We start from the raw sequence: 24441 nt of genomic DNA, 5'->3' as shown, positions 1-24441 counted from the left end.
GAAAATGGAAGGATGTGTACGGGAAAATGCATTTATAATCAGCTCCTGCTGAAGGACTACTCTGTGCTAAAATGACTGATGTTGTCATAGAAACTTCCATCCGCCCCACTCAATGGCATCCTTCAAGTGAAGCCAGACATAAGCTTGCATTTCATAATGTTGCCTACTGTTGCCCACATCACCTACAGTGCAAGAAGGCTTATTAGCAAACCCATTCCATCCCTCTCTCTCTCTCTCTCTCTCTCTCTCTCTCTCTCTCTCTCTCTCTCTCTCTCTCTCTCCCTCTCTCCCCACCCTGCCTCCTCCCATCCCTCCCTCTCTCTCCCTCTCTCCTCCCTCTCTTCCTCTCCTCTCCACATTGTGTCTGTCTATCTGATCCCGTGGCCTTTTGTTGCGCTATGAAAGGCCTGATGCCACACTCATTATTTTCTCCTTTATCTCTCTCCCCACTGCTCTGATTAGAACAGTCGCCCCTGACAGACGCCCTCAGCCAGCTCCTATCCATTACAGTGTGTGTATGTGTGTGTGTGTAAGAGAGAGACGTGAAGCTACCTACCTATATAAATCGTAAGTGTTTTAAGCACAGTGAATTGCGTTGTAAAGGAATATAGAAAAACACAGATATAGCATAAAGGGTAAAATACGGGAGGGAAAATGAGACACATTGTGATCTTTTGGGAGTTTTTTTGTGAAGTTAATTTACACACATGCACACAATACACGCACACACACACACTGACACACCATGGGAAAAGTGACTTGCTCAAGCCAAGTTTTCTGTTTGGGCTTTTGTGTTTTGGTGTGGCAAAGTTGGACGGCTCTGGATTCTGAATGCTGCTGAACTATTATGGTGAAAAAATGCCCGTTTCTCAGCTTGGTGTGTACATTCATGTGCCTATGCATGCATGAATGTGGATCAATAGACGTTTACATCCACATTTCCTCCCTTCCCCTTGTCGTGAAAATACTGAAACACAAGTATGTCATGCAGCAAAGGGAAGCTGAGGGTGGTGGTTATTTCGCTGCTGATCTGGGGGGGGTTCTTTGTGGATGCATGCCTCTTCAAATGAGGAAATTCACATAGTGCCACCCTTACAGCATCATGGTGACATTGTAATATAAGGTGTCATATATACAAAGTGTGCAAAAAAAGAAAACAGCAGGGAGCTTTTAATACATCAGTCGCTAATCTCCAATAAGCTGTTTACAGTTAAAGATTAAATTTATGCATAAATCAGTCACACAGAATTATGGGAAACACTTTTAAATATTTACAGATACATGTAAAACAGAACAAAAAGCTTTTTGCGCATATATTATTTTCTCATCGGGGCTGTCCCTCTGCGAGTCATCTGAATATGTCATTTGCTTCTAAATTGCATTATCATGCAAAATGAAGCAGAAATTTGATGAAACTCAGATGGATTCACCTGAGTTAATGGAATATGGGTTTAAGAGGGAACTAATTATCCCAGTTTAACAGGGAGTGAATGTATTTCTCTGGAAGGCCTGATTTTGAATGTAAACATTAATGGCCTCCTTGATTAGCATAAGAATCGCGTGTTATTGTCCTGCTCACTCTGCGTCCTATTGGATATGCATCTGTGCCGCTCCAGACGCACGCACACATACACACACAGACCACGAGCTTTAACACACTTATTACCTGCCTTATCTACTAATGATGCCATTTCTGTCTTTATTGTTTTGCTAATCCATAAAATTCATTTCTCCAATCAAATTACAGTTTTACAGCCCAATAGCATTACTGGAGGCTTCTCTTTTTTTGCAGAGGACAAGACAAACACAAACAAGAATGAGCTCCAACTGTTGAGGTAAAGCACAATGTTTATTATAAGCACAAGTGAAGAGGCTGTGTCATTGCTAAGTCCTTCTTCTTTGGTTCTCATGCCCTCTTTGGAAAGTGTTTATCTGTGAAACATACGAGAAGTGAAGGCTGTTTCAGTGTAAACGAAGGAGAAATAGAGGGGAAGATAAGAAAGTAAAAGGAAAGGAGGAATCATGGGGCCCAGGTGAAGAGTTAAATTAAGAAAAGGAGGCGATGAGGAGAGTTAAAGGGCAGGTGAGGAAGAGAGGCTTTGACTTGGGGCCTCCCGGGGACGATGACCTTATTTCAAATTCTGGGTAAGGGACTACAGTTAGGCAACTGAGGAGCCCCCTCCAACCAAGTCTCAGATGCACAGACACGCACACACATACACACACACACTCAAACACACGTTCAAGGCTGAGTTCAGGGATAGAGAGCCCCCCTGAAGTCCTGCAGCTCCCTCAAAGGCCAAGCTGCCACCATTGTCGTTAGGAAAGCTACATAATAGGTTACAGCACAATATTCCTCCAAGGTTCAGCTCCATATCCCTGCTGAAGTAGCAGCAAACGAGGAGCCAAATCCTCCTGTAATTGAGAGACAGAATGCATAAGATGTTGAATTTTATGTTTCGACAATTGGTTTACTGAGTGTGCCCCAATTTGACCAATGCTTGTGTAAATCTTTGATATACTGCGTTGTCATGTTCCCATGGCATGGTACACTTCACTTGTCCTTTTTCAGTGTTCCATTGTCAGAAGTTGTAGACAGTATCTGGTGCATGTTTTGGTATCATCTCAGTCGAGATATTAAATGGTGGAGTGGAAACACCAGACCAACTGCATACCAGTTTCACAGTGTGTCGCTATAACCGTCAGCCAAAAATCCTACTTACAGCTGCAAAACAAGGCTTTTGAGACAAATCAACTTCCCCAGTAACCTCAGTTTAAGAGTTGTGTTTAACTGTTGGTGTGGACGGATGTGTGCTAACCTGCAGAGGAAAAGTCCCGTTAGCAGCGAAGTGACTTTTATTGTTACGTAATGTTTTTACGTTTTGCTAATGTATCGATAGAGTGCTTCTGATTTCCCAGAAGGTACATCAAACAAACAATAAAACTACAGGAACATACCAATATGTCAGTCATGGTGTCCAGATTCCAGTTTACACTTGAAAGCCTGCAGACTAGTTTGATGCCTTGTGTACCCGTAGAGCCGCTTTGTTGTCACACCCTCCAAAAAAAAGGTTTGTGTATAGGACCACTGCTCGCTCACATTAAAACAGGTTGGACAAACATCTATTTGTGCACACTAATTTAAAAATTAGCTAGTAATTCTTATTTTGTTAATTTAATTTTGCTTTCTTTGATCATGACCTTGGGGGACAAAAACTCAAGCAAGATTTGTAGATTATAGAACAACTTTATTATCACACTGAAATATAAGACAGCCTATCCACATACACACACGTGTCTGATATGCGTGTGTGTATGTGATAATGTGATACAGTATTGCATTGTTTTCTCAAATGGCTGATTAGTGCTCAAGTAAATGCAAGTGTAAACCACACAGCCACAGTTTGGGAAGGAGTCTTGTTGGTGTGAAAACCAATACGCCAATTTACCACGAGTGATGATGCTGTTTAGGAAATAAATCATTAATGTCCCTTTTCATGTAAACTCCACTTCTGACAACCCGACAACACGCTGGTTACTGTTACGGTTAACCGTTGACAAGATAGAATGTGAAGATAAACGTGAAGAGACGGCTTCTTCGGGTTAGCTTGGTCCACTTTAATGACCAATAAAAAATGAACTCAGGCACATCCCAGTGCCCAGGAAGATGGTGCCGGATCAGAGAAATGTTTGAAACAAATAGATAGGACACCAAGTAGCTCCTGCTAGATCACTTTAGTTCCCATCTACACATAAATAAGGATATTTTAAATGTTAAAATACATATCATGAACGCAGTAATGTCATTCACCTCAGTAAACATTCAAATAAAAGTTATCTAAATCTCATTTTATGACAAAAAGCTACCCAGACTCTTCCCCCGAGACAGAGGCGGCGAGGAGAACTCGTAGTTCTCTTTACAAGGCTCTCACTTTTCATTTCTCCACAGCATTGGTTTCCTGTCAGTCGCCTTCCTGATCTTTACCGGCGTCACTCTGTTTTGCTGCAGCCACTGCAATTTAGTGCTAAAAAGTGTAGAAACATGCATCATTCGCTGAATGGGCTGCAGAGTGCATCAGTGCTAACAAGGTCTAAGGTGGCCAAAGTGGTTAACCAGGAGCCTGTGGACCTGCCTTCCTCCCTCGCACTCATTCAGCCTCTCTCTCTGTCTCCCCTGAACCACCCGGCTCCTCACACCACCTTAATTCTCATCCATATTTTGTCTTGTCAGTCTCTATATGTGGACGGTGTCCAACATGACAGATTTCACTATCATCAAAGAAAGATTTTCCATTAATGGGCCCTGACCTTGTCTGACTGCTGTACTTAAAAACCTTCTCTGCTGCTTGGTGCACTTTCCCCTAATCACTCTCCTCACTCCTTGACCCCCCCTCCCAACTTTCCATTTCACCTCCTCTCCTCACCATAATCTCCTGATTTTTTTTCTTTTCCTCCTCCATAAATTTTCTGCTCCTCTCACCTTACAAGAACCCCCCTCTGTTGTTTGTGGGGGCTTGCCTGATAGCCATTAGTGTTACACCCTATTACATCAGTAATGACTGACTGTAAGCTCTAATTAGAGATGTGTTAGAGAGAGCTGCCCCCCCCCCCTTCCTGCTTTTCCACAGAGCTGTTACTGTGACTCCATCGCCGTGGCGACACCATTAGCACAGCACCTCTAAGAGTTGCAACTCCTCACTGTTAAAACCATTACGTTCATTACAGACCAATCAGAGGGGAAGGTGTTATGGCTAATTGATAAGCTGAACAATGCATAAAATCTTGTCTCTAATTGCCCTGCGGGAAAAGGAAAGAGTGCCCTGGGAGAAAGAGACAGTGAGAGAATGAAAGAGAGAGTCAGAGAGAGGGAGAGGGAGAGTGGGGAAGCGACCAGCGTGCTAATTTCAAAATCTGATATTTTTCCACTCGAATAATTTAGGCTTACAATATGTCTTCATCCAGACATGCTGTAGATTTTTCCCCCCTTCTTGAATAATGGGATGTTTCTTCTGGGTTTGTCATCTGTGATAAGATGATTATCTGAAAGGTCTGTGGCACATTGTGAAGAGAGTCTCGCCTTCTCTGCTGGAGTAGGTAATCCTGGGTAATAGCATTATGGACACAGTGTTTTCCTAAAGCCCATGATTATCCACTGCTGTTTGCCGTGGGATTGACATTGGCCTCCCTGGTCTCTCTCTCCCTCTCTCCTTCTTTTTTTTTTTTTTTCCTTACTCTCGTTCTCACTTGTCCGTGTCATCCTGTCTCTGACTCACCACTCCATCAAGCCCTTATACGCTCTTCTCTTACAATTCCACCAAGAGAAGAAGATGAAAATAGAGCACATGGAGCAACAAAAGAACAAATTGCTTGTAGACAAGAGTGCCCCAGATTTGAATGGCATGTTATGTTCTCGCTGTCAAAAAATCGCACTTTCAGTTTGTCAGTTTGGGGTTACCATCCTGCTTTAAAACTCAATAAGGACACTGCAGTATGCTATTTACTGAAATATGTTAGTAAGTCCAAAATACATTATAAACCAGTTTTAGCCATTCATAGCTGTAAATATTCTCAACACTGCACCTCATTTAACCTCAAAGCATTTTAGGTTTTCTCATTACACTCATTTTTTTATATATAATTTTATGTCTACCTTTAATACCATTTTCTATTTTACATTCTGTTGGGGCTCTGATGCCTTAATTGCCGAAGAAATTCTGTTTTTATGCTGCTTTCATTTTCTGGTGAGCTACAGACAATTTTCCACTTTGGTGATGATAAAGTCATCTTCTATTCTTTCCTATTTTGTTCAAATTGTGGAAAAGGGCATGAAAACACACCAGATTACATGCTTTTCATTGCAAGTGTGGACCTTATAGTTTTCAGTGCTGCATGTGTTCCACAAAAATAGAGAATCATTGTTTGAAAGTGAATAAAATTGCATACAGTCTTTTTGCGGGAGGATCATCAATCGCTCAACTTGATGTGATGTGTGTGTGTGTGTGTGTGTGTGTGTGTGTGTGTGTGTGTGTGTGCTGCCTCTCACTGTTTTTGAGGTCTCTGGGGTTTTTGAGTGTTGTGGTATGGAGGTTTGTGTGTTCAAAAGAGATCAGATGAACCGAGCTAAGACCTCTGCTTTTAGCCAATTGGCTCACTCTTCCCTCAACGCTTTTAGGCCTGAACCTGACCTGATCTCTCTCCCTCTCACACAGTCCTTCTTGTTCCCTCCCTCCCCCTTAATAGTTTCGACATCGCCTTTTACTTAGGTTTACCACTTTGTGTCAATCTCCTGCTTGCGTGGTTTATGTGTAGTACTTATTTGATGCAGTACATCTCGCTAAGTGACAAAGTAATCTCTGGTGAATCATCTAAAAATGGCAGGATGTAGAGGCTGTTTTCATTTGTGGCGATGCAATCTTTTCCCTGGCCAGAAAGTATATGAAAAGGTGAGTTTACCTTCACTGGCTTATTGAGACAACGTCAGAAATACCACAAGGGTTATCGTGAGATTTTATGCCAGGGAACTGTTGTTAATTGAATAGGGGGTGACATCCCCCTGTGCTACGAAATGTATTCTCACTTTAACATTTTCTGGAGGGAATGCAGAAACCAAACGCTTGCCCTTAGGAGGTCATTGCGCAACAATGAATGACCACTTTTGTAGTTACAGCATCTCCAAGCGTCTGAACTGTTGCCACCCCTTGTTCCTAAACAATAGGAGGTGTGGAAATGACTTTTATAGGAGACACAAATTTTTCCACCCTGGCTCCACCGGTGAGCAGATGGATGTGTGAAGCACCTGCCAGCTACATCAGCTACAAGTCAGGGAGTCTGTCAGCCCTGGCAGCCGTGAAGTCAGGAGGCTGCCTGCTACAGGCAGGGAGGGAGTCAGATGCCTGCTCAGCCAGCCTGTGCTCCGGCGTTTGCACAACAAACGGCATGTGAGGCTTTGATTGAGAAGAAATTAATATGTGAGGTAATCAACACTGAGTTTGCAAGTAGATTGAACCTGTGTGTGTGTGTGTGTGTGTGTGTGTGTGTGTGTGTGTGTGTGTGTGTGTGTGCGTGCGTGCGTGTGCGTGTGCGCGCGTGCCTGTGTGTTTGAAAGAGAGAGAGAGAGAGAGAGAGGGAAACAGATGCTGACAGTGCTGTGTCTCAGAACTGTGAACCTGTGTCTGAATAAGAAACCTTTCATGAGCCCAGCTGTCTTATACAGTGTTGTGTGCCTGTGTATGTGTGCCTGTGTGTTGTTAAAAGTGTGTGTTTCCCCCACCTAGAAGCTGTCTGAGCCACATGCTTGCAAGCTGTGCAGATTCATATAAACTGAATCTAATTGGATACTGTGGACTTCACAGTATGAAGCAATATTCGATGATTTGAGGAACACATTGTTGGACACAGTGTATGTCCTGAGTAAAAACAGCCTCCAAAGTCAATACCCCCTCCACAACAACCTCCTCCCTTTGCGTCCTTTTCTGTTCCAGGATCAGTAATGGGAGTCAGTATCCAGGAGGAGGCGATGGGGTTGCGGGGCTCCTCCTCAAGTCCTTGCCCCTCCTCCCCGAATGCGGCACAGCTGCCTTTCAGATCCCCGCCGCTCCAGCCCATTCATCCTGGAGAGCCAAAAAAAAAAAAAAAAAAAAAAGTGGCTATTTATTAGAATACTTGTTTTGTATTGTTCTGTGCCACACAAAAGACGCTTCATTATGTTAGAAGCAAGCCCCTTTCGCAGAGAGAAACAATAACTTGGAATTGTCTTTTTTAGAGTGTGTAATAAATGTCATTTCTTCTTGTCTCTGCCCCTCAGTGTGTGTTGAGTGGTGGGTTTGGGCACCGGGCATGGATGGCCTTGGCACTCGAGCGGCCAGATTGTAGTGGGAGTAGCGGTCTTACATGAAGCTTTGGAGGGTTTAGGACGGCTTTAGGAGTATGGAGGGAGAAATCTGCCCACTTGCTCTGGAGTAGAGGGAACGAGGGGAACATGCGTAAGTTTGCACATCACAGTTCCGTACGCAAGAAAGACATTTTATACTAATATTGCACCTGTAGATGCACTGTTATTCTATATATTTTGTGCGTAAAATCTTTTTTTGTCTGAGCTCGAGGTGGAATTCATGCTGAAAAAAATAGGAGGGTGCAGCGAACTTGAACGCTATCTGATCTCAGTGATTGCGCGTGCTAAAATAAGTGTCTTTATTGGCAACCTTTATTTGGGAACGTCTGCGCTCCGCTGTGCAGATAATGCATGTTTCTCGCTGCAGGCTGTCGTTTTATTTTGGGACATGTGAGATCCACCAGGGTCTGGCTGCACGGCGCGCGCAGCTCTGCAGCTCGTGGTGCTGCAACCAGTTGCTCTCCAAACCGGCTCGGTTTAATTTACTGAAGTGACATTATCGGATGCTGATCTGCCCGGGAGTGAGTGGTTATCTGTGCCACCTTTATTCGGCTGGATTAACGAGAAAAATGTGTTGCACGCATTAGAATGTGGAAGTGCGTATTAATGGGTGAATTGTTTCACGCGGCTTGCTGGCTGTCAATATTTAGATGATTCTCTCGGTGTGTTTACTTTCTCAGGAGGCGTGGGCTGGGAGGCGGGTGGAGGTGGTGCGGGCTTTGTCAGATCTTTATGTTTTGTGTAGGGCGAAGCTCGGAAATAATTGCTTTCATTTGCTTAACCCAGTGTGCGCCCAGGTCATCAGCAGGTGATCGCAGCCCCCCCCCCCCGAAAAAAAAAAAAAAAAAGCCACCGCCACCCAGTTCCACCCGTGCTGTCTTGTGCACACGCGCGCAGCCACGCACCGCACGCGGAAATTTTTGTTCTGGCTCAACAGCTTCGGGAGAAAAGATCACAGATTAAAGGGACCCCCCCCCCCCCCTTTACCTGGGTTACAGTCCACCGAGAGGTTTTCGTGCGTGATGGTCACTTTGCGGGGGGTGCGGGAGGTTTGCTCAGATTAAAAAGCAAAATGACGCGCCCTGGCCGCTGTGCATGAAGTGTTGTATTTACTCACAATTCTCTTATTTATTCAGTTATGGGGGGCGGGGGGCGTATATGTGTGTGTGTTTGTGTGTGTGTGGGAGGGGTGACCCTTGGCTCCGGTCCTGCACCATCATCGCAGTACGCGCATCCTGTTGCGGAGGCCGTGCACAAAGGAGCGAGCAGCACAGAGAGGAGGCCTGTTAATAAGAGGAGTGACTGATGGGAGATGACAGAGAGAGTAAACAGGGGCCACCGGGGTCCCAGTGTCACTGTAAAGGCTAATCCCCTGCAATCCTAAATCCACTCAACAATGACAAGAACAAATAATAATGATGATGATCATAATTTCGTGATTTCTCCCGATCGAGCCTTAAATCTACACCGTGACAACGGCTCTTTCTTTTTATTTCATACGTTTGATCACCTTCATCGCATTTATTTGGCTTTGATTGTGGGTGAATTGTTTGTGACGTGTGTTGATAATTAATAATGAACGTAGGGGTCGGTGCTTTAAAGTCTGAAGTTTGAGTCATATATAGGCTTGTATTATTTATGTGGTCTGGTCACTACAGCATTACTCTTTACTTTTACATTTAAAAATATATGCTACTTCTGCTTTGTGTGTGTGTGTGTGTGTGTGTGTGTGTGTGTGTGTGTGTGTGTGTGTGTGTGTGTGTGTGTGTGTGTGTGTGTGTGTGTGTGTATCTTTATGATAAGAAGTGTCAGTATTTTTCTTCTGCATTTTGTTTGTTTATTTGCTTTCTGCTGTGATGGCTTCACTGGCACTCCCCGCCTCACAGCTCTCCGGGTGCCAGCATTATATTGTCATCCTCCTCGGGCCTTAAGCCACATGGCCCGGACCACTGGAAACGTTTTATTGACCATTGTGATATCCCGTTAACCCCATTACCAAAGACGCATGGATCCGTCCGAGTGATCCCGCTCCCTCAGGCCCTGAACAGAGAGCCATATCAAGCTAAGCTCCAATTAAAATAAAAACCAGCAAAGAACGATAGAATGATTAAATCGTTAGTCTCGCCGCGGGAAGTGGTATTCCGTTTTCCCTTTCAATTAGAGGTTGATTGGGCTTTTCAGGGGAGGTCAGCTGTGAAATCTGAATTACATATGCGGCGGACCCGAAGACACATAGATCCGTTTTCCCTCTCGTGATTTTCTCCACTCGGATGTGTAATAAAAAAAAAGTCCGCTTAAGTGACAACAGCAGAGCAGTTTACATGTGGCCTTTCTTGTCATCTTCTGCTGCACACACACACAAACACACACACACAGGCATGACCAGGGCTCGTTCACCACCACCAGCAGACGGCGATAACGGCGCTTTGCCTCGGCTATTTCACGTCATTATATGGCTATCCATCCTCAGGGGCTTCTCCTCTTAGACCAACAATTTCTTTTCTTTTTTTTTTTATTACCAAATCTCTTTCAAATCATCTTCTGCATTGAGTGTGTGTAATTTCTCTCTCTGACACCTGCTATTATTACATACCTTAATTACATACCTGGAGGGGAGAGAGAGGGAGAGGGAGAGAGAGGTGGTGTGAAAAATTGATTTTGAGGCGCTGGTTGGGCATAAAGTCGTCTCAGAGTGAATGGGTTTGTTTCGTGCTGCAGTTTAATTCCAGCGTCTGAAAATACAGTTGGGTTTAGGCCTCTAGGACGCACAGTGAGTTTGAGAATAACTTGTCAAACATAGAGACATGGTGGACGGCAAAAAATCATTTCGCCCAAACTTTTATCGACGCCTGGGAATTTAAAAGCTATTTGATGGAAGCCGTACTTCAAAGAGATTTTTTTTTAATTCAGCAAACATGCCTATTTAAAAAAAAAAAAAAAAAAAAAAAAAAAAAAAAAAAAAAAAGAGAATAAAAATGTCGAGATGTTTGACTCATCGTAATCACAGACTGCACCCACCTTTTGGCCGCTCCATCATTGCTAAGAAATCTTAGTTATTTTTGTTTCGATGAAGTCTCTGAGAGCGTGTTTGGAAATTTCAAATGCCTTGTGCTATTTGTGGTGCTGACCCTCCTTTCTGCCTCCTCCTTCTCCTCCTCCTCCTCCTCCTCCGGTGTGTTCTTCCTCTATGGTCCTCTAGTCACCTGACCAAGCGCCATGCAAATCATTCTGCTGCTAGAGCCTCATTGGCCGCTTGTGGCTCATTTAACCGCTGTCAGTGCGCATCATATGGCCGCCGCTTTAACCAACTTCTCAACTGCGACAGGGAAAGTGGCTCAAATGCGCATTCTGTCACAGTGGATGTGAACCAACCCGACGAAGACAGGGTGAAATACTGGTTGGAGAACATTTTCTACCCCTTTTCGGATTAATTTTTATCTCGTATTTGATTCATCCGGGGTTAGAATATTAATTTTGTAACCCAGCCATCCTGTGCGCACCCGATCTTGTGCGCGCCTGTCAGATCTTGACATAGACTTTTTCTCTGTTGGTGGCGAAGTTTAAAACCAGGTGAATGTATAGCATGATGATGGAAACTGACCTCCATTCCCCCGGCCCCCAAACGAACACTACCACGGGGCAAACGGGGCCGAACAGCGGGTCCAAAGCGAATCAGGAGCGGGTGAAGAGACCGATGAACGCGTTCATGGTGTGGTCCCGTGGACAGCGGAGGAAGATGGCACAGGAGAACCCCAAAATGCACAACTCTGAGATCAGCAAACGGCTGGGTGCCGAGTGGAAGGTGATGTCCGAGGCTGAGAAGCGTCCTTTCATCGACGAGGCGAAACGGTTGCGAGCCATGCATATGAAGGAGCATCCGGATTACAAGTACCGGCCAAGACGGAAGACCAAGACGCTGCTGAAAAAGGACAAATATTCCCTTGCCGGCGGACTGCTTTCTGGGCCCAGTGGGGGCGGTGGAGTTGGTTTGGGGGTCGGAATGAGTTCATCCGGGGTCGGACAGAGGTTAGAGAGCCCCGGGGGTCACGGAGGCTCTGCCAGCTCCGGCTACGCGCACATGAACGGCTGGGCGAACGGTGCGTACTCGGGACAGGTGGCTGCAGCCGCCGCGGCAGCAGCGATGATGCAGGAGGCTCAGCTAGCCTACAGCCAGCACCCGGGGAGCGGAGCGCACCACCACCACCACTCACACCACCATCACTCACACAACCCCCAGCCAATGCACCGCTACGACATGACAACCCTGCAGTACAGCCCCATCTCAAACTCTCAGAGCTACATGAACGCTTCTCCATCCGGCTACGGCGGGATCACCTACACACAGCACCAGGGCTCCGGCGTCTCCTCCTCAGCTGCCATGGGGACGTTAGGGTCGCTGGTGAAGTCGGAGCCGAGTGTAAGCCCTCCCGTCAGCAGCACACACTCACGGGGCCCTTGCCCCGGAGACTTGAGAGAGATGATAAGCATGTATTTACCGACCGGAGAGCCGGGGGACCCGTCAATGCAAAGTAGACTCCATGCCTTGCCGCAGCATTACCAGAGCGCCACGGCTGGAGTGAACGGGACGGTCCCTCTAACACACATTTAGAACTCACAGAATAATCGAAAACTGCAAACGAACACATAACCAAATATTTACCTCTTTTCTAAATAACCCCCGTCCCGAGAACTACCTGCATTTTGTACAGAATGTTTATGATATTGTAAATGAAGGGTAAATAGCATATTCATCTCGGCTTTTTTGAATAGCCACCAGTGGAATTATATAACGAATATGATGCTGAGATATTGGTTATTGTACTATCATCTTTTTGTCCATTACTTCACAGTCTTAGTTGAGGCGTACGCCAGGTTCACATGGGGGTATTTGGTTCAATTGTCTCATAATTTGGGGGGTTCTGTAAGTTATTGAAAATGAGATAACGTGTCATAATCTTAAGAAAGTGCTTTAAAAGATATGGGAAACTCACATTCTTTAAACATTTGTGTTCATTTGCAGAAGCCTGTGTCTTAATTCTTGGAAATCATCTCTTTTTATTGTAACACTCTAATTATTGTAAATTGTGAATAATTTTAATATTTCAAAGGATGACGGGCAACTGCTGTTGTAATTTAAGTGCTTTTCTGCCAGTGAAAAGCCCTGATATTGCAATGAAGAAGAATTGAATAAATTTCACAAGATGTTGCTTTGATTCTTAAGACAACGGTCTTAGATTGATTATTTTCTCGATGTTCTCACAGGAGTGTTTTTCCACGTTTTAGGACACAAGATTATCATGGAGCCTCCTCTCTAGAATAATAGCCACCTGTTTAAATTTTGACACCGCTGCTGGACACAGATCCCACGAGCTTTTAAATAGCCTAATTGTTTGTGCGTAATTGTGCGTAAAAGCTACCGTCTGCAGGCCTAAGAGGGAACCGTTCTGGTAGGGTGATGTTGTTTTACGGAATAAACTTTTATGTGGATAATGAGAAATTAATTTAGAAATTAGGGGAGAAAAAAAAAGCTTTTTCTCTATTTCAGTGAAGCACAGGCCAAATTATATTCAAGAGTCACTTTGAATATTCAAAGCAGGCCAAGCTTTTGGCTCACATTGTCCTTTCGTATAAATATGATTCCTTACACATTCGTTTTTGGACATTTTCTCAAAAAAACAAAAACATTATATAGAGGACGTGAAGGCCTCATGTCACAAACCACCGTTGAGTGTTGTTAGACAGAAGTCCTCATTTATTCACGGATAAAGGAAAAGCTTTTATCTAAATTATGCCATCAACCAATTTCATTTCCTCTCCCTTGTAACGACTCATAAGAAGTGACTGTTATTTAAAATCTAAGCAGCAAAAAATGTTATACGTTATTAATTTAATTAATTTCTATTAATTTTATAGATCAGTAACTATATTTCTATTCTGCTAACAAATTGCAAAGTTGTGTCAGACTTCATTTTCTGGATTAAATCCTGTCCGATTTTAAATAACGAAATGCACTTCAACGAAAATTGAACCACCTGTGATACGCCAGTAGGATTCAGTTGGTACGCTTTTGACTTCTTAAATATATATTGGGCGAATATGGATATCAACATAGGTTATACAGTCAGTCATTAAAATAGATCCATAGCTTTTTGATACACAGACATTCTGTCAATCAGCGTGAAGTTTTGATGTAATTTCCCTGCTTCAGTATTAAACACTTGACAGAACTCATGAGTCTGACGAAAAAAGTAAAGAGCAACAACACATAATGAACAGCTCAGTGATAAAAGCACTGATTTATTTTTCTTATTCCTTTTTTCTTTTTCTTTTTTTTAAATAAAGACCCGGTTTTCAGTGACCTTTCATCTGAAATGGTTTATTTTACATCCACTGCCCTCGATACATGGACTTCTTTAAATCATCCACTTTATCTGTCTTTTGGCATTTCATTGTTTATACTTGAGAGAGAGAAAAAAATACGTGAACTGAAAGCTTACAAAGCTTAATTCATAAATTGATAACTACCTGCTGATCAACAATAAAACAGACCTCAGAGACAAATACGTGGGTCAAATCGCAAAAATCGTAATTTCTCAGATGCATTTTGGTTGTGTTGCTCATCAGAGGAACAGTGTTCAAAGCTGATACATCACGTTTGTAATAGCTATCATTTCACCTGAGGTTTAATCCTCATTGCCTGCTCCGATCATCTTTTAGTTTAGCTGTGAGCTCCAGTTTTTTCTCCCTCTTGACACTTGATAGAGTCAGAGAGGGAAAGGGAACAATAAATTCATGTTTGATATCACCACTGCAAGAAATCTGAGGGAATAAAAAAAGAAAAAAAAAATCTTTATTCCACTTCTTCAAAATAGAAAACTCAGTTGCATGAAATAATCCAAGGTTTAGTGGACTTTACGCGCTGTGAACGCGCACAAAAACCATAGAGCCAAAGTGCTGCACAGACTGGACTTGAAGTTCCCAGTGGCCAGTTTATGGGGCTAATGATGACTCATCAGAATTTCAAAGCTCTAGATGTTTAATTTATATGACTGTGAGTTTTGATACCTTTGATTAAAAAAAAAACACCTTCGTTGTGGATTCGACATGTTTAAGAAGAAAACATACCCATGTCATACGGATTATTAATCCGTTTAAAAGAATGGAAAATTAGCTTGAAGATTACGTCATTTTTTTGACAGCTGGGTTTGACATGTACATTTTTTTATTGCCTGTAGGCCCCATGCAGACCAGCCATACACATGCAAATGAGGGAAATTTATGCCTACTTAGGTATTTTAAAAAATCAATTAATCTCAAATACATAGTTAAAGGGCCTATTTCACACTGATGAAGACTTGCATGGTATGTCAATTAAACCTGTTAGGCCTCATAGTGGAGCGTGTAACGTCTGGCTGCGCATTAATCTATTGAGAGAAATCAGAGGAACAATGTCTGGAAATTAGTTTAAATTCCAAAACCCAGAAGAAACCGCATCTATGGAGACATCTCAACGCACCGCAGCGCGCAGCCTATGGCACTGGATGGCCTCCTCGTGTGTTTTGCGTCTTATCTGTTGATGTGAAGAGATGCGGATTAGCACTGAAAGCCCGGAGAGGCGGAGCGCGTCACGGCGCATCGCCAGGCTAAAAAGAGGAGCGTTCTGGCAAATTTAACCCGAATAAATTACACCTTGAGGTGGAAGAGGGGTAAGTGTAGGGTGCACCGTGTACACGCTATGTGGCGACGATGGTTGCTGCGCGCGTGTGTGACGCGTTTCTCTGTGTGTACGTGTGTGTGTGCGCGCGCGCGACTGTGTTTAGCTGACCGGCCAATAAATCTCTCCACCGTGCGATACTCTTATCTTGTAGCCACTGATATATTCTGTGCTAGGAGGCCATCAGCTCCAGCGCACACTCGGTTGCTCGTAAAGCCCCGATCCCTTGCACTCCCTGTCCTAAATGGGGATAATTAGCGTCACTTTATCACGCCTCTGCATATTTTCTCCGCGTCCCCCCCTCCTTTCCTAAAAAAATTACCAGGCAGCCTGCTCTCGTCGCCCGCTCTGTCACAGAAGATTATGGAGACAGATTGCACAGAGCGAATGTGCCGGGCGAGATTAGCGCGGAATAGAGAAAGCAACTGGGCCAATGAATTCCTCGGAAGGGCCTTATCGTGCAATTACACGTTGACATGTTTAACAATCTTGCTGCCTCTTAATCCTGCAGTGCTGCTCTATCTACCCACAGCTACCACGCTATATGCCGGCGCACAGACCTAATGCACCGAAACGCAGCACAAATGTCCTGAAAGTTATGAGAAATTGCTTTATTTTCAAACTTTGTCCAGCATTCAAACGCTTTTTTAAATTTGATTTTATTTTTTCAGATTTCTCCGTTGTTGGAATAACATCTGCAGTGGAACTTTTGACAAGAGGTGAGATATTAAAATAAAATCTCTCTATATTTGTTTTTGTTGTTGCTCTGAAATCACTGTTTTCACTCTAACAACTAATCGAAAAGTGACAAAAACACAAGAAATGTTTGTGTCATGTTCACCCGGAGTGGCGATGGAGCGCAAAAAAGTGTCTGTCTTGTTTGGAGTTAAATGTAGACTTTTCCATCTCTCTGCCCAACGCACATACACCACCACCACCACCACCACATCCCGACCCCCCTCTCCCTCCCTCTCCCCCTCCCTCCTGCCTGGCGGTATATCGGGGCCTGTGTGGGAGTGATTGTGGAGCGCCACTGTAGGAATTTGGCAGCGGCCGTGGTTTGGAGAGCCGCCCCACGCTGAGCCCCATTCAGCGGCCAGCGCGCTGTGAGGTTGGGAAGTTTCAGTCAGCCATACAACTCAATGGCCCCCACAAAGGCGATTACAAGCCCCAGCGCATTCCTGTAGGGACCTGGGAGCGGCGCAGGTGCGAGGGGGACCGGGGTAACCCGTCAGAGGAGTGATAAAAACGGGACAGCGCTGGGGCCACACAAAACCACCCACTCCCCAGGAACCGGGGAGTTTTTGGAGGAAGGAGGAGAAAGGAAAGAATAAGTTTGACGAAGATGGAAGTTAGAGAGGTGGGGGTGTAGCATACTGAGTGGCCTCACTGTCCACCACTGAATGGAGAGAGGAGGAGACCCCCAGTTATTGCTGCGGCTGGATTTTACTGAGGTCATGAGTCCAAAGTCACCCAGCACAATCCTCTTATGTCTATTTTTTTTAAAATCACATTTTACAATTAATTGTAATTCATTTTTAATTTTCTTTCAGTATCTTTATGACTTTCTCTGCCAGGTGTGTCATTCTGGGCAAGCATGGAGAACATGAAACCGCTTTTAATACATTTATTATTTTGATTTTAAGACAGTTAATATGAACAGTAGAATCTCAAAAACCCGACATGCACAATCTGAGTCTAAACCCCCCAAATTCTAAAAAATATTACAGAGGACATGTCCACAGTGTCCTCAACAACAGCTGCACAGAAACGTGCTCGAGCAGAAAACTCTGCTGAAAATTAGCAGCCTTGATTCTATATGAGTGAAATACGTCCAAGATATACAGTTATTACAAATTTAGTCTCCTGTAAAGGGGCTTTGTGAAGAAGACTCTGTAGGAAAAGTATTGCTGCCTGAATTACACTTTTATCAGTATATAATAAGGAAACTTTCATATTCAAAATCTGCAAACTGTTCACTGCAAACACAAAGTGCTCATAGTGAATAGCTCTCTAAACTTTAACAGTGAATATATATTTAATCTGCTCTCCCTCTGATATTTGCTCCTTACAAATAAAGAAAGTTACCATTTTCATTTCCTTAGTCAAGGTTCAACACTTTCTGATAAACCTACCAGCACCTGACAGCAGACAGACAAAGTTAGCGACTGTAGCCCGTGAATAAAGTGGAGTGTTTGGCAGCTAAAGAGCCAAATTCTTCCTTCAGGCAGTCGGCAACAGTTTGCCAAAATGTTCCTCAACTTTATGAGGAGATATTGTGTCAGTGTTGTTTTCAGCTAGTTCCACTGCTGCCAAGTGGCCAAAAAATCTATTTATGCAGCCTTAAGTTTAGGTAACTCATACATCTTGGTTAAGTTTAGCGAAAGGTGATGTGTCCAATAAAGCAATGTTGACAGGTGGTAGCAGACAGGCTGTGAACAGACAGAGTGAGATGTCAAACCATCCACCCCAACCCAATGCCAGCCAGTGAAATTCATCAGCTAAACATTTTAAGCAAATTAAAGTATTAGTGTACAAATGTCTGTTGTCGCAAACAGGACTATAACCGAGGTATTTTATTAAAGTTGCACATAGTAGACTTTGATTTAACAGCAGTGCTACAACTGGTGCAAGCAGAACTACGACGAGTAGATTTTTTCTGTCCGTAAAATGCATTTTGCACATCTGCTTGGTGCTGTTGTGTTCGGTGCAGGGATGGCACGCGGCACACATATGGGAGGAGAGGTGCAAACAAGTGGGGATTTCATTCAAATGAAGCAGCACAAAGCAAATTGCTGGTGTTTTTGCAGGAAATTGAGTCTTAGGCGTCATGCTGACAATAGACGTCTATCAGGTGGAAATGAGGTGATTCTGTCAACAAGGGCAAAGTAAAAACAGACTGAAGTGGAAATGCACCACAAGTGCAGAAGATTGCTGCAAAATGTAAACCAGTTTGAATGAAAACTCCTGTAAATGCATTTAAGGTAGCATCACGTGCCAAATTTAAATGTGGTTGTATCACAAATGCCCGTGCAGCAGTCTGTATTGATCTGTGAAAACCCTCCTTCAGTTTCTTAAACACCTGCTGCCATTTGCAATAATTTCATGTTTCACTCTGAAAAATGCAGTTTTCGTTATGATGTGGTGTGTAACAGAAATATGACTGAAAAAGTAGTGGATTGATATCATATAACTGGCTTCATTGTATTTGATCCCACTAATTTTAATGAAACCTACAACAGCTGCATATAATTCCACTTTACACCTAAATTAGCACATATATGCAGGTTTTTTAAATGTGGGTAGAACTGTTTTTCCCATTGCCAGTAGATGAGTTTGCCTTTTTCTGCTGTGTGACGTTCAACATCACGAACACACCAGAAAACATTGAACAATAGAAAGCAGTATGCAGGCCAGTCACAGTAGTTACTTTTTCTATCTTTTACGAGAAGAGTGAAATGAGTTGACAGTTCTGTCTGATAATAGGCAATATTCACATGCCAACGTCCAGAACTTCAACACGCGTCGTCATCGTGCCGTGTCATGGTCCTATCACTGCCGATCAGAGCCGAAGCTGATAAATACCCATCACTACTGCAGAGTCATTTCACCCAGGAGTGAATGTCGATTGCACCCTTTCCCACTGAAGACAAATCCAGATGTTAGTGGGTTTTTGTCCAGTATGAAACTGCTATAACAGTAATTCTGTAGGTGTATTTTTATATCACTGTGCGCAAATTAAAACAGTCAACATAGGTGGAATGACATGATCGAACCTGTATTATCTCCACAAACACAAGCCCAACTGTAGAAGCCACCATCTGCCTCTGGCTGCAGATTTGTTGTACTATGCTTTCAGGTCTTGCCCTTCTGCGCCGTCTATACAACCATAGTACTTTGTGAAGAAGTCTCTCCAGTTGGTGTGCCATTTTTGCCAAGTCCATGTGGACTTTACTTCTGTGGCTCTGGCCATCAGCTCTGTTAACAGTGTATTCACAAAAGTAATTGCTGTGATCTCGGAATGCGGGAACATCGCTTTAGGCCCAGGGGGGCAAGACACACCAGCAGCCAGACAATCAGACAAGACCCCAAGGATGAGTAATCAGTATACCTGCAGCTCATTCCCCAGCACATCATAATGAAGGTGTAGTGGGTCGCATGAGAATGAGCAGCACCAGTCACACGCAGAGATGCGTTGGAGAGGAAACACTCATGCTGACTCCCCTGTTGGACTGACATCAAACTACAGTACACGAAAAGGCATATGAACACGAGACACACCAACAAGTTAACATGTCTCTGGTGTAAGGACGTGGGACTGTCTGCTCAAACACTTAGAAAAATTCAATCTCAGGGTCTCCATGTGCCTTTTTCAGGTCAGACAAAGACCTTGATACCAGTGTCCCGATCATCAGAGGCAGGGTTAGGGTCACATGATAAGTTTTAAGTGTCCTCTACAAGCCTCCAGTTTTGTGTACTTGAAGGAAAGATCTCTGGCCCAGTATTCACTGTTAGTTTCTTCTTCTTTTTTCTCTTTCAACACAAGTAGCTCCACAAAGACTTTCATGCATGGAGACAAACAAACGTAGGCTGTCCAGGAAGAAAATGAGGAATTTAGAATAAAAGGATGCTGAAAATGTGCCTTCCTGTTCCTCACTTCATACAACCTCGATTCCAAAAACAACTGGGACGCTGTGTAGAACTACTATCAGCTGTTACCAATCAACCTGTTTACCTGTGAAATGCTCCAAACAGGTGTGTTTGGAGCATTTCACATCTTTCCCAGTCTTTAGTTGCTCCTGTCCCAACTTGTTTTAAATGTGTTGCAGCATCAACTTCAGAGTAAGCAGGTATTTACAAAAATCAATGAAGCTGATGAAGTAAAACGGTAAATATATTGTCTGTACGTCAAAAAGGATTAGCATGTTATCACATTCTGTTTTAAGTTTTACACAGCGTCCAAACTGTACATGCAACAAGCTAGAATCTAAAACAATATTGAATTACCTGAATTTCATTTTCAACTCACCAGAACATTTCATCATATCAAAACCCCCTTTTTCAGACAAAGCCAAAAGAATAAGACACTCTTTAAAGCATGTGCTTCATTATAAAAGTTTGCTCAAAGTTTGTGCTTAGGGGTGAAAGTTGCGAAGAATAGTTTGAAAGTCCATCTGTGCACTGTGTTTTTTAGCCATGCTGGCAGCGTGACACAGGGGATGAATCCTAATGACTTTGGCAATCACCTGATGTTTACTCTAGTGCCACCAGCAGGTCACAACAGCTCCCTCATGGATTGACACACACATTTGTACAGGCATTCATGGTTCTTAGATGATGTATCTGAGAGCCTCCGTGAGTTTCACATTTGTGCTTTTTAATGAATTGTCTCAACAGCTATTGGATGAGTTGCTCTGAAATTTGATACACACATTTATGTTCACCTCAGAATGAAGTGTAATCACTGACTTTTCATCTAGCAACATCTTCATCTAATTAGCAAATATTAGCATGCTAACATGCGAAACTAAGACGGTGAACATGGTAAACATACCTGTGTAACATTATGCCATATTCATGTCAAATCATCGTGTTGACTCGTGAATAGCGTCATTGGTTTCATGTCAACGTTTAAGTCATAGATTACGATTAGTTAATTTAAGATTTTTCCGAATGGTCCTATATATTTGACATGGCATTTAAAAATAAGGCCAAATTATTAGCCAGAAAACATTGTTCAATATAATTAAAATATAATGGATATAGTGTTATGTTGTTAGTATTATAATCTGACCAACTCTTACAGCCATCGTTTTAACACACGCAAGCTGTTAACTGGAATCTTTTCCATCTCTAGCATCCGTCCCACATGACATCAGCTGTCAACATGTTAGGATTGTCAGTGTGAGCATGTTCACATGCAGACATTAGCATTTTACTCAAAAGCTCTGCTGTCAAAGTACTGATGAAGACTGTTTGTCTTGTTCATTTACACATTATGACTAGTTCACTGGTTGACCGACACACTCTCACTCTTACTAACTCTCATTAGGTTTCCATTCAAATGTAGCACAAATTTGACCTGAATTTCGACAAAAGAAACTTTCCACTACCTTTGTGTCATTATTAGTGGTTGGCTTATTGAGATAAACTGTTGATGGTGTTTTCGGAGTCATCGGCAATCAACCTATAGGAAATGGGAATGTGATGTCATCAACAACAAATTGGCCATTTTTGGAGGATACCAGCTGTCCCCACCCATCTAGCTGGGGAGTCTCAACCCATTCAACTTAGTGTAACTCGCTTAAACTTCAGTTTCAACACGGCTGGTAAACTTGGGATGTCACCCAGGGGCGGTGCCTTATGTCCTGCAGTCACACAGGGTTGTTTGACTGATGTACTTTCTTGACGACTCGCATTGGGTTGCCTCATCACTTTTTGGATAAGCTAGCAAAAGCGTGACCTAAAAAGTTCCTTAACCCTAAGATTAAACCAACAGAAGACCTCACACCTAATTGTAACTTCAAACAGAGATGATTTTTTTTATTTTTTGTGATCATAGATTTACGTAGATACACTCCAGGCCCGGCTGCAACAAGACTTCCTGTAGATTTTTTGATTTTTACCCAGTTGTTGATAAATTCTCAAATGCACCATCATATGATTATCATTTTCCAGTATGCTATCTGAATGCTAACAGTTAGCAGCAGCAACATTTACTAACTTTGATTTTATGATGTCACTCCTTTGCCTCCTGTCAAGACTTTTATGCGTTTCTGATGATAAACAATTGACAAGATGACAAATGACCAGTCAAAGTGACAGGAAGTGACAGCTAGCATTATCTCCAAAAATGGCGTTGCTCCTGGATTCCCAGTCCCTATTTAGTCTTTTAGGTATGAGGATGTGTTGACAGAAGAATACACAGTACATGATGGAAATACGACATTTATGTTTGAGGAACATCACAGTCTCTTCATCGCTCCACACAGATCTGATGTTTTTACCTGCTGCTATTTTTGTCTCTTCAGTGAATGTTTCAGTCTGATGCTTCATGCACATCATGATTTACTTGCTAAGTCTGTTCCCATTGCACTTTGTCTCATTTTACTCTTATTTACGGTGTTAAAAAAAACTTTCATGTAACATTTCTAGATTTCTTTAAAATTTTCAGCGTTCCCACTCAGCTTGCATATGCATAAAAAACAGGTGAACCCACCTACTGACTCTCACTAACTCGGCTATTCACTCAGTAGAGCACGGTGTGCAACACGCCTGCAGCGTTTCCCTATCGCTGGCCCACACACGTACGAACCCACCAGATGCTGTAAAGGATTTCTGCTCCTGTGTGGCAGGTGATAACTCTCAGTGCGGTAGAGATGGGGTTAATGAGGGGTCAAAGTGTTCAAATAAGAAACAGCAGTTTTATGGTGCCTGCTGCACACTGATAGCTGTTTGAACTGGCTGACCTCTGAACTCCGCAGGGTCAAGTGATCAACAAACTGGGTCGTTTAGATAGGTCAGATTGTAACAAGTGAGGGATTTGTATGTCACAACAATATGTCCGAGAGGCACAGATAAATTGTTCTTAATGGTTATAACCCTACTCAATTTGTTTCTGGAGCCATTAGATTGTTGTCAGCTATCAGACTGTTTAAGGTATGGGATGAATTTGATTAATTTGTAATTTAATTGATAACCTGCCGTCTATTTAGTATTCAGCTGACTGAACCATGCACGTGTGTGTGTGTGTGTGTGTGTGTGTGTGTGTGTGTGTGTGTGTGTGTGTGTGTGTGTATCTATGAAAATACGCATGTACATGTTGAGCCCAGCATGTCTTTGCTTGCTTCTGCTGTTTCTTTATTTATTGACTTTTGACATTTGATACTCCCACAAATCAATATCCCCTCTTTGTCCATCTCCCTCTTTCTCTGTCTGTCACTCTCTTCCAGCAACGTGTCCGCCGTGGCTATCACCCGTGGCCGTGGATCACTGTGGGGTCCTGTGTTTAACAGATAGCACCTTGTCTCCTCTGCTGGCAGGCCATCATTACAACGAGCACTAGAAGACAGATTCTGTGGGCGAAAAGACCTTTTGGAAAATGTCAACGACAGTCAAAGCCCCAAATTTCCTCCATTCACTCTTACCCATGTGATGCTACCTAATCTAAACCCCTTAATAACATAACCCCTCGCTCCTATTGCCTAATGTTTTGTATCCATGTACAATGTCTGATTTCAGAGTATGTAGAAGGTTTATTTTATCTTATGTGGCTTACCTGAAGATCGGACATATGGAAAAACAGCTCTATATTACATCTCAGCAAAAACAGTGACAAAAAAAAAAAAAAAAAAAAAATGGCAGTGACTGCAACAGCTCCCCTTTCCTGTTTCCTTTCACTGGAGCCAGCTTCACTGTCTTAATACTCTTAGTCCCTCAGTTGGCATGTTTTCCAAGAACCCGCTGCATTTTCAGATTTGTAAAATCCGTCAAAATGCCTGTAATGAATATTTCTACAGCCTTGAGTGTATTTAATATGCTGTTTGACCAACCCAATAAGAAACGTGCTGATCTGGCACTAGGGACCAGAACATCAGTAGAAGGTTTATTGTCCGGAAACTGTCTGGACTGCCTTTTATCAAGAGAAGCAGAAAGGAAACACATTTATTATTCAGATAATCTCTTAGGTTCTAATTAACATCTTTCCTGTGCATGAATCTACATGTCATTTGTATTTAGAATTTTCAAAAAAAAAAAAGGTGCTACTATTAGTACAGTTGTCTTCATGGATTAACTGTCATCTTGTGAGACAGCTCTTTGTTATGTACTCAACACC

At 43.0% G+C, this 24441-nt stretch overlaps 1 protein-coding gene and 1 long non-coding RNA gene across 2 annotated transcripts; both read left to right on the top strand.

The window, feature by feature from the left end:
- Positions 1 to 7844: 7844 nt before the first annotated feature.
- On the top strand, positions 7845 to 23907 carry LOC139340529 (uncharacterized). The gene is made up of 3 exons (XR_011602953.1): positions 7845 to 7982; positions 16277 to 16324; positions 23558 to 23907. It is a non-coding gene; the product is annotated as an uncharacterized lncRNA (long non-coding RNA).
- Positions 11186 to 14249, top strand: sox1a (SRY-box transcription factor 1a). The gene has a single exon (XM_070976396.1). The coding sequence runs from the start codon at positions 11466 to 11468 to the stop codon at positions 12498 to 12500; it is 1035 nt and encodes a 344-aa protein (XP_070832497.1). The 5' UTR covers positions 11186 to 11465; the 3' UTR covers positions 12501 to 14249.
- Positions 23908 to 24441: the final 534 nt, after the last annotated feature.

The sequence above is a fragment of the Chaetodon trifascialis genome, chromosome 12, assembly GCF_039877785.1.
Source record: "Chaetodon trifascialis isolate fChaTrf1 chromosome 12, fChaTrf1.hap1, whole genome shotgun sequence".
In the NCBI taxonomy this organism is placed as follows: domain Eukaryota; kingdom Metazoa; phylum Chordata; class Actinopteri; order Chaetodontiformes; family Chaetodontidae; genus Chaetodon; species Chaetodon trifascialis.
This window is presented reverse-complemented; position numbering and strand designations above follow the sequence as displayed.